Source organism: Pseudorca crassidens, chromosome 16 (assembly GCF_039906515.1).
Source record: "Pseudorca crassidens isolate mPseCra1 chromosome 16, mPseCra1.hap1, whole genome shotgun sequence".
NCBI lineage: Eukaryota > Metazoa > Chordata > Mammalia > Artiodactyla > Delphinidae > Pseudorca > Pseudorca crassidens.
Genome location: NC_090311.1, coordinates 37,236,091 through 37,247,707, shown reverse-complemented (window position 1 = coordinate 37,247,707; position 11,617 = coordinate 37,236,091). Strand labels below are relative to the sequence as shown.

The 11,617-nt window shown below is 37.6% G+C and overlaps 1 protein-coding gene across 4 annotated transcripts in view; it reads left to right on the top strand.

Annotated features, from left to right (window-relative positions):
- Positions 1-6,673: 6,673 nt before the first annotated feature.
- The window catches only part of LIPM (lipase family member M), a 30,469-nt gene continuing 25,525 nt past the window's right edge, over positions 6,674-11,617 (top strand). For 3 of the 4 annotated variants that reach the window (XM_067710095.1, XM_067710096.1, XM_067710098.1), the window contains exons 1-2: positions 6,674-6,959; positions 10,428-10,545. In XM_067710095.1, coding sequence (XP_067566196.1) covers positions 6,726-6,959; positions 10,428-10,545 — 352 coding nt within the window. In that variant the 5' untranslated portion in view covers positions 6,674-6,725. Of the gene's footprint in view, positions 6,960-10,427; positions 10,546-11,617 lie in introns of those variants that run through there. The other variant, XM_067710097.1, reaches the window with a different exon arrangement.

The following is an 11,617-nucleotide window of genomic DNA, read 5'->3' as shown; positions in this document are numbered from 1 at the left end:
TTAATCACAGGTATAAAGCTGCAGTTTGCCACGTGAATAAGTGTAGAGAGCTGCTGTACATTGTGCCTATGGATAAGAATACTGTATTGTATACTTAAAAAACATGTTAGGAGGGTAAATTTCATGTTAAATGTTCTCACCACAATAAAAAATTATTAAGCTTTATATTTATAATGTGTGCATTTTTCCTCTTATATATATTTCCATAAAATTTTTTTTTAATTTAAGCTTTTCTACTTTAAATCAATAAGCTGAGAAATATAGAAGAATGCCCCACTCTTACCAATACTACTGCTTTTTTACATATTTTATACTTTAGCTCTGCATATGATAGCAAGTATATTGATGATTATAGGTCAGACTGAGAGTTTACTCTTGGTTAATAGTTCTACCTAAAATATCTCTTTTAAAACTTATAACCCCATGAGATAGTACTATGGTATGGTCGTCTTTACAGATGAGAAAACTGAGACACAAAGAAAACTGAGGCATAAAAGTCAATTTGCCTAAGATTGTGTAAGTGAAGGAGTCATGGTTTTAACCCAGGAAGTCTGACATCCCAAAACCCACACTGCAGCATATACTTGTACAACTGGGCTCAAATGGTATATGGAACACCATAGAGGTCATACTTGCATTACTCTAGACTAAAATTACTTGGAAAATTAAGGCAGGAGATGGGAAAATGGTTTTTTATTTTTAAATTTTTTGTTTTGCAAACTCTAACTTTCAAATTGAGATGAGTGGATAGAAGTACCATATGATCTATCAATCCCACTTCTGGGTAAACATCCAAAGAAAATGAAATCACTACCTTGAAGGAATATCTGTACACTCACGTTCATTGCAGCATTATTTGCAATAGCCAAGACCTGAAACAACCTAAGTGTCTATTGACTATGACACTTAGGTAATGAGAACGTGATGTATGTATGTATGCATATATACACACATACATACATATATGTGCATATATGTATATACAATGGAATAATATACAGCCTTTTTGGAAATTCTACCATTTGTGACGACATGGATGGACCTTGAGGACACCATACTAAGTGAAATAAGTCAGAGTGAGAAAGACAAATACTGTATGACCTCACTTATGTGTGAAATCTAAAAACATCAAACCCGTAGAAACAGAGAGTAGAATGGTGGTTGCCAGGGGCTGAGGGGTGGCAGGAATGGGGAGATGTTGATCAAAGGGTACAAATTTTCAATTATAAGATGAACAAGTTCTGAGGATCTAATGTACAGCATGGATGGTGACTATCGTTAACAACACTGTGTTGTGCACTTGAAAGTTGATATGAGAGCAGAGCTTTAATGTTCTCACTGTAGCAACAAAGTGGTAATTATGTGAGGTGAAGGATGTGTTAGCTAACCTTATTTGTGGTAAACATTTCACAATATATAGGCATATCAAATCATCACAATGTATACCTTAAACTTACACAATGTTAAATGTCAACTGTATCTCAATAAAGCTGGTAAAAAATTGAGATGAGTGTAAGATTTCCAGGCAAGTCAATTATAACACATTTTCATTGTTTTATCCAAAATATCAGTATCCTTATAAGTAGGCATAGAGTCTAGCAATCCACCACGGATGAGGAATTTGGCTACAGACTTTGTAATACAAATTTATGGAAATTTTGGCAACGTTTCTCCTTTTTGTCTTAACCTTGCATTTATGCGACGCGAGAAACTCATGCTCACAACCCCGTAAGAGGCTCATTATATTACTATAGTTTCCCAAGCTTAGACGTCTCATTGATATTTTTTAATGGAACAGGTAAGTGATAACATTAATTTCAATCAATGCAAATTCATGTCAAATGTAAATTCTTTGGTGAATGTCTTTCAGGAAGTGTAATCAGTTTCAGAGAGGTGAAACCAGACTAAAATAATGGCTTTCTGAGACTCATTAATGCAAAAGCTAGGAAGATATTTGACCATCAAGGGCCTTGCTCAGCTCCAACCACTTCCCCATTCTCCTCCCATGGGAAGCTTACCCACATCTTCCAAGGTCTGGCCAAAACACCACCATATCTGAAAAGCTTTTCCTGAACCTCATGCTCCAAAATTAATAGTGCCTCTTAATAAATCTTTTTTGTTATGTTCCAGAATTATCGCATGGAAGAGTTTTGTGTAAATCTATCTTCCTAATAAATTTTAGGAAGAGGACAGGAGTGACGTCTTTCTTATCTTTTAACTTTTTAAAAACTTTTTATTTGAAATGATATAGATTGATGGGAAATTGCAAAAATAGTATAGAGAGGTGCCACGTACTCTTCACTGTTTCCCCCAAAGGTAATATCTTACATAACTATAGCACACTCTCAAAGCCATGAAACTGACCTTGATACAATCCAGAGTCTATTCAGATTTCACCAGTTTTATATGCACTCGTGTGCACGTGTGCGTGCGAGCGTGTGTGTGGGTATGTACAGTTCAGTGTAATCTTATGTGTAGGCTGTGTAACCACTATTGCAATTAAGACATAGAGCTGTCCATTACCACAAAAATTTCCCTCATGCTATCCATTTATAGTCAACAACCACTCCCATCACCCCCCATCCCTCCTTGAACCTAACCCCTGGCAACCACTAATCTGTTCTTCATCTCTATAATGTTGTATAAATGGAATCACGCAATATGTGACCTTTTGATGTTGGCTTTTTCTCTCAGAGCCATGCCCTTGAGATCCATCCAAATTGTTAACCTGTATGTTTGTTCCTTTTTATTGCTGAGTAATATCCTACAGTACGGATCGGCTACGGTTTATTTAAACATTCACCCACTGGAGTACCTCTAAGTTGTTTCCAAGTTTTAGCTTTATGTTTTAACTTTTCATTGCTTTCAGCAAGGGGACTTGAAAACAGAAAGCGCTCAGTTAGGATTCATTCATTTGAATGAACTCCTAGTCTCACCCAAAGCTGAATTCTGTGCTGATACCATCTCTAACATGTATACGGACCTAGGGGGAAATATCAGTTCTCTAAAAGCTTCCATTGACTTACTACACCATTCTCCACTCATATTTTAATCTGACATTTAGAGATTACAAGATATTGATGTGGTTCTTATTACATTTTAGAGTTCTAACGTGATTTAAGTGCTTTGGGGTGGAGTGAAAACAGATTGCTGGTATTCTTGATAGGTTAAGAAATACTTTCCGTAGCCAGTGTCAAGGTGTGACAGGGTTTTAGTCCCATCAGAACTTCAGTCACTTTTAAAATAAAACAAACAAAAATTTCATCAGCATCATCACATCTCCCACAGAGCCAATCCAAATCCAAATAATAATAATAATGAAAACAATATTGTGCAATCATTAAAAACATTATATAAAGTATAAATAAAAGCACCAATTTTTTTGTGTGTGCCAACTGCTCTCCTAACCAAACCAGTCAACTGAGCTGAGAAAGTTAATTTATTTGGAATACTATGCATCCTCAGTAAGCGTCATCAAAATTAGCACTTTAAAAAAAAAATATCTTCCACACGCTGACACTTCCTCCTCCCCCAAGAAAAGATTCCTGGAAACTCTGCTATAGGTAATGAATACCTGGTCCCAGACTGTCAAAGCGTGTCATCAACAGTGTGGGATGGAGAAGCTCTGCACATTGGAAACAGAATCCAGCAAATCAGAATTGGGGTGGAGCAAAGGGGAAATTATTAACTACATACTGTACAAGACTTATCATAAGGCTATGTGGTGATAAACTTTATGTTTATAGTTATAATGAAACAATACTATTCATACTATAAAAATAATATACATGTATGATGGAAAATTAGGAAATGCAAATGTTATTAAAATTGTTTAATACTAGGTAATTTCTTTAAATAGATTTGGGGGGAGGCGTGACATTGGTGTAATGCGTATCCGTATATTAAGTTACTTAAGGTTTGAAAGGCAAATACAGAAAATTACAAGTTCTTAAAAAACCATTCTTTTACTGAAAAGACTTAGTTTTTCTAAGTAAGCAAAGATCTGATAACGACAGTATGAAGTACAGGAAATATTTAATAAGACATAGAATCTTTGCTTCTTAGGCAGATTACATAAAAGGCAAAGAAAAAACTTTTATAAGCTTTTAATAACAGAAGACCCATAATCTAAGATATCTTATGATTTTAACAAAGAGGAAATTAAACTCTAGTTTTGTATCAGCACATTATGAGCAAGTCTGGCAAGGTACTCAGGAAACTTTTCTAATACTAAGGATGACATCAAGGGAAAACGTAAAGTGAGAGTTGACCTTACCTGAATATATTGGAACAATGTGAGATTATATGTCCCAAATTTATAATGAAATTATTGAGAATTGTTTTGAATTTTAAATCCAGAGAGAACTTTTAAAGAGACAATTCACAGAAACTGATGTAATTGCTTTCGATCGTAGGTGAGCCTTTGTCCTTGAATGTAGAACATGGAAATGTTACATTTTATTCAAATGTGTTAATAATATTCAATGATGAATTAAAACACCTGGATTTTAGTTATGGCCTTGCCACAATCTAGCTAGGTAATATTGGGCAAGGCTTTTTTTTTTTTTTTTTTTTGCGTTATGTGGGCCTCTCACTGTCGTGGCCTCTCTCGTTGCGGAGCACAGGCTCCAGACGTGCTGGCTCAGCGGCCATGGCTTATGGGCCTCGCCGCTCCGCGGCATGTGGGATCTTCCCGGACCGGGGCACGAACCCGTGTCCCCTGCATCAGCAGGTGGACTCTCAACCACTGCGCCACCAGGGAAGCCCTGGGCAAGGCTTTTTAACATATCTTCCCAAATGAAAATGAAAGGGCAGAATGAGATTTTCTTTCCTTCTGGCTATGTAACTTTTTCTTTAATTGAAGTATAGTTCATTTACAATGTTGTGTTAGTTTTAAGTATATAGTAAAGTGATTCAGTTATATATATATATATATATATATATATATATATATACACACACACACACACATATATGTATATTATACATGTATTCTTTTCCAGATTCTTTTCCATTATACGTTATTGCAAGATAGTCAGTACAGCTCCCTGTGCTATACAGTAGGTTCTTGTCATTTACCTATTTTATATATAGTAGTGTGTATATGTCTGGCTGATGAACATTTTAAAATCCTAAAATGTCAACACTGGGAGCCCAAGTTCTTTTCCCAAATTTTATTTTGCATCACTTCGGAGTGAGCTCAGTGGGGGCTGAGGACCTGGGGCTCTGCCAGGTGTTGGGCAAAGGCTTCCTCTGCTCTCCTAAAGTAGGTCAGATCGCTACTCCTTAGCACACATCAGATGGCTAGTGGTGGGAATGTTGAGACTGCTCCAGATGAGAGCTGCAAGCTCACCTCATGACATCTATGCAGGCGGCCCAGGGTGGGTGAGGCTTGAGAGTGTGGGTGGCTGTCTACACACAGACTCACCGTTCCTGTTCTGGCTTCACCTCCTTCACCAACCCACATTCCAAAAGTCTCTCGATTAGTGTGGCTGCTGGTAGCTCAGTTCTGAAGAGCTGATGTAAAAGTAAAGAAATATTTTACTTTAAATCGTATTTTTTCTTAAATTCTAACACATTCTTTACTTAAAATGACAATAACTATTCTCCTGGCCTGCTTAAATATTAGGAGGCTAAGGAATTGCTCACATGGCCACATAGTTGATTGAATTGGGGCATTTAGTTCATGAAAATAACTAGGCTGCAACTCCTTTTAGTTATTGCAGATGATTTAATGACCAGGTATCCATCAAAGTAATCTCTCAGCAATTAACTAGTGATTACAAACCCAAATAAAACGTTTCATGTCTATTTAGCTGAGCTACCTAGAAATGGCCTAAACATGGAAGATTCATTTTCTTCCAATCAATGTTCTTACCCATAACTAAAAATAGAAAATGTCCTAAAATTTTTTGACCTTCTTGATAAGTAAAAATGCTTATCACTACGTTGACCTTCAGCCAAAGGTCAGTGATCATTGAAGCCCCAGACTGTGACTCTAAAGGGTCATAAAGTTTTCTGCAGACTTCATACCTTTCTACCTATAAAAGATAGATAAGAACTAGAAAAAGTTCATTTGTAACCTTTTTTTCAGATTCCACATATAAGCAATATCATATGATATTTGTACCTATTTACAAAACAGAAATAGAGTTACAATTTTCTACAGGTGTAAAAAATAAATTTATGGTTACCAGGGGATAAAGGGGGGAGATAAATTGGAAGATTGGGATTGACATATACACACTACTGTATATAAAATAGATAATTAATAAAGACCTACTGTATAGCACAGGGAACTCTACTCAATACTCCATAATGGCTTATATGGGAAAAGAATCTAAAAAAGGGTGGATATATGTATACGTATAACAGATTCACTTTGCTGAACACCTGAAACTGATACCACATTGTAAATCAACTATACTCCAAGAAAACAATTTTTTTTTAAAGAACTAGGAAAAAAAGAAAATGATGCTTCCTATGGTGCATATTACCTGTTGATGAACAGGGATTTTATGAGTTGTATCATATCACATAACTCCAGGTTGCATCAAAGAAAGTTCTTTCTACACACCAAGCTGTTTGAGGGAGTGGGCGGAGCCAGATAGTATTGGGACATCCTGGATGTTGTTTCACTTCTACTTTATGTTCTTTTGTTCCTGTCAACCAAGCTTGTTTACCTTGCTTTGGAATTTGGAGAAGAAATTACAGCTGGAAAATATATGAAAGAGTTTTTAAACCTACAGATTCTTCTGACTTTAGAATCAGTTGTTATATTACCAAGAACAGATAAATGCAGATGTTGGACCATGTCAAAAATCTTGTCAAGAGAGTGGATTGTTTCACACAGAAACGAGATGTGGCTTCTGATTCTGGTGGCACATTTGTTCCAGAGAAATGTGAATTCGGGACATATGCCAACTAAAGCTGTGGACCCAGAAGCATTCATGAATGTTGTAAGTTGGGATTTTCCATATTTTGGGGGGAAACAAAGTACCTTACATGTTATTGTTTGTCTCTGTGTATTATCTGCATTATATATTATATTTATATGTGGTGGTGATTTCTGCTAGTAGAACATAGTTGTAAATTAACATATTGTACTGGAAAGAACACTAAGTTGGGTGTGGGTAAACATGGGTTCATCTTCAACAATTTCAGTAAACTTAGGCAAATGACTTAATCCCTTTGAGCTTCAAACACAGTTTAACTTTTTCTTGAATTCTTAGGCTCATTCCAAGAGCGGTTAAATCATTGCAGTATCTTGGGTCAAGCTCAGACCCATGATTATTTCCACGTTGTCTGTGCTTTCTGTTCTTTTTCTACTTCTTCCAATATTAGAAAGATGTTAGATCTCCTTTCATACTCTCAGGACAGTCACTTCTAGTAACACCCTGTGCCACCCTAATCTATCTAATCCTGGTTTGAGCTGGTAATTCTGTGGTCTAGAAGTAAAAGGACCCCTATGAATGCTAGAGAGGTCCTCCTATGAGTAAATTTCATGAATGAAGTGAAATTTCTAGGTATCTCAGAGAACACTTTTTGGCTTACTTTCACATTCTTAGTTGAATTGTAACAATGTCCACCATATAGTCATATTTATCCCATAGCAGACATTGTGATGAAAGCTGTAGAGATACTGTTTGATTTTATCTCTCTCTTTTTTTTTTTTTTTTGATCATCTCAATAGGTCAGAAAAAGCTTTTGATTTTATCTTCACTGCCCTATTCCATAGATAGGACCATACTCATGTTTCCAATCAAGGAACTGAGATTAAAGAGGTTAAACAACTCAAATCAGGCCACACCCCTGGTAGGTGGTAGAGCTAGAATTTAAATCCGGAGTCTGCCAGAACACAAAGCTTATGATTGTGACAACTATGCAATAAACCCTCCCAGGGGAGGAGAGGCTATCTCCACCTGAGTGAGGTGACTGTGTGTAATGTTCATGCTCCATACATTTATCATAGATTTAACATGCTTTTATACAGATTTAAGACCTTGTTTACAGAAGCCTCCTTGAATGAATTCTAAAACTCTGACAGGCTATAGAAATATTCTGAATCTACATGAATGCCAAATATCAGGTTTCTTTTGACCATTCCAACTATTGACTGTCTTTTGATGGTTTGTCCAGATAGTTAGCAAATTGGTGTAGATCCTTAAGGGCCATCCTTCTGCCCTGAGAAGTTCCCATACAAATTCCTCTAGGTCCTTAAGTGAAGGGGATCTCTTTAGTTGTAGGTAGAGCCAATCTCCCTGGGCCTCACCCACTGGGCGTGGCCAGCACCTACACACTGTTTGGGCTTCAGGAGCTCTAAGACTAAAATCCAATGAATTGGACTCTGCTATTTAGCAGTCATACATGGAGAGGCAAAGTAAGATAGAAAATTCTTGTAATCTCTCATATAAATTAAATGAAGTAGAATAAAAAGTGCTTCGGAGTCTGAATGGGTTTGCCTCTGAGTACTAATATATATGGATATAATTTATTCTGTATTTTGGTATACAACTGTCCTCATTCAGGTATTTTTCTAGCTAGTGTTAGTTGAGCACCTATTTGGCCCTGATACTGTGTTATGCACTGAGGTTACAGAGAGATCTAAGTGCCCTGATTTCATGGAGTTTACAATTCAGCAGAGAAGACAGACACTCAATTCCTAATCACTCAAAACTAATCACAAGAGAAGTGAAATCAAAGAAGAAAACATAAAATAGGGGGACTTAGGGAATTTAGGAAAGTTTTTCTGAAGAAAGGTTTCTTAACCTGAATTCTAAAAGGTGAATAGGAGTTACTTAAAAGGGAGGGAGGGTGATTTTTAATTATAGTAGTAGCTAATGCTCCTTGAGTCCCTACCATGTGCCAGCCAATCTTGTTAGTGTCATATGTGCGTTATCTTTTTACATTCTTTGCAATAATCCCAAGGAGTATAAACCACTGGTATACCTACTTTACAGACGAATAAACTGAGGAATAGGGACAAGTTAACTAAATTTCCTAAGATCACACAGTTAGTTTATGCATTAGTGTGAGAGCCAGGATTTAAAAACCCAAGCAGCGAGACCCCAGGGCCTTTCTCTTAACTATTATGCCCTTTTGTCTTGTATACTACCCTGGGCATTTAGCTTTCTCCTCTTTTGTTCCTTTAAAAGCAGCAGCTAGTAGAAATAATTCCCTCCTTCTCTAAGTAACTACAGTAGGCAGAAACTAAGGATACTGAGGAGATCGCAGCAGCTATATATATATATATATATATATATATATAAAATTTATTTATTTATTTATTTTTATGGTACGTGGGCCTCTCACTGCTGTGGCCTCTCCCGTTGCGGAGCACAGGCTCTGGACGCGCAGGCTCAGAGGCCATGGCTCACAGGCCCAGCTGCTCCTCGGCATGTGGGATCTTCCCAGACCGGGGCACGAACTCGTGTTCCCTGCATTGGCAGGCGGACTCTCAACCACTGCGCCGCCAGGGAAGACCAGCAGCTTTATATTTTACAAAGAGTTTCTGTATGTAACAACTGTATGGAGTAGGGGTCCTTAACCAGGAGTCCATATATAGGAAACAGGAAATCTGAAACCACTGAAAGTATATAGTGTGTCCATGTGTATATCCATTTCTATATTTTCCTCAAATTCACTGAGGGATCCTTAACCTAAAAGTGTTAAGAACTACAGTCAACCCTCCGTATCCGTGAATGCGGAATTCGCCAATACGGAGGACTGACATACTACCCCATTTTATGTAAGGGACTTGACCATCCTCAGATGTTGGTATCTATGGGGTGTCTTGGAACCAATTCCTCACAGATACTGAGGAATGACTGTACTGCTCTTGAGTCTGTGGTTTTAGAGCTGAAAAGAACCTTAAGGAATACATGGACCAGGGGTTCTCATAAGCTGTCCTGTCCCACTGGCTGCACTGGAATTCCCTGATTCCTAACCCGAAGTGGGTCCAGGAATATTTATGTTTAAGTGTCCCAGATGTTTCTGACACACACCGAGGTTTTGGAATCAGTGTTCTTTTCCAGTGGTTCTCAAATATTAGAGTGCATCAGAATTTTCTAAGGAGCTTGTTAAGACACAAATTGCTGGGCCCCAGCCCCAGAGTTCCCAGTTCAATAGGTTTGAGTGGAGACTGACCATTTGCTATTGTTACCAAGTGCCCAAGTGATGCTATGCTCTTGGTCCAGAGCCCACATTAAGAACTACCCTTCTAGTTCAATCTCTACATTAAAGATAAAGAAAATGAGCACTGGCGAGGATTTGCTAGTTTTTTTTACAATAACATAATTAGCTAGTGAAAAGTAAGGAATTTCTTGTCTATCTCTTCCAGCATCAAGGAATCTACTTTTTACCTTTTAATCATTGAGAACATAACCATACAGAACTGAACTCAAAAAAAAATTGTGTTTTTTCCATAGAGTGAAATCATCCAACATAAAGGTTATCCCTGTGAGGAGTATGAAGTTGCAACAGAAGATGGGTATATCCTTTCTGTTAACAGGATTCCTCAGGGCCTAGTGCAACTTAAGAAGACAGGTATGGTTCACGCTACGTTACCCCAACATAGCAATCCTTCCTACATTAAACACCTCCTTGTGATTTGAGTGTGTAGAGGGAGCCTGGGCTCTTGGTACAGACTGGGCCCATTGTTCCAGCCAAAAGATGCCTTCAGCTACCTCACCGTCCCCATCACCACTGCCCTATCCCCAATTATTTCAAATAAACATAGTGTTTGCTTTTCAAAAAACACCTTCAAGAAAAGTTCGTTTCTTGATCCCTTCTCGTATTTAATTCATTCCCCAAACCCCTCCAATATAGATATTCTAGAATATCCACTGGTGATCTCTTAAGCAGATGACGCCAACCCTTGCTCATGAAGAATGCAGACTCTGCCATGGCATCTGATGCCCACCCCAGCACACTCTATATTTCCCATCCAGACAGCCCTTTAAATATTTAAGACATTGCCCAGCTTTTCACTAAAGTCTTTTAAAGAATTGGGCACTATGTGTACATTTAAAATTTTTGGTACGTGTTTCCATATAATCCTGTTTTTTTCCTGTATGGGATTTTTGGCTATTGTTGGCTTTTAAGAAATTCACCTTCATTACTATTAAAGTGTAATAGTACACTATTGCCCATCCTTCATCTCTATTTGGCTCTATTCCTTTTAATCCTCTAGCTCTATGTTTATAAGCAGCAACTACATTATCGGTCATGTGTACAGATAATGTAACTCTTTATTGCGTTCTTTCTGTATGCCAGGTACAGTGCTAAGTGCTTTATTTGTATTAGTCTCATATAAGTTTCACAATAATCCTGAGAAACTGCCACTCACAGAAGTTAAGTAACTTGCCCAGAGAGTCTTTGCTAGTCCTTGCTAGTATGCTGCAAAACCTGCACTCAAATTAAGATTTGTCAGCCAGTGTAGCCCATGCTCTTACCTAGGACCAGAAAAAGCTGGGTGAATGCTATTGGGCTTTGGTATAAAGAAGTTGCAGGGTTCTATTTTATTCCAATTTATATTTGTGCAGCTTTTTGAAAACCAGCTATTTTTACACCAGCTGAACAGCCATGCCTTATATATGTCCAGCATGCCCTTATCTCA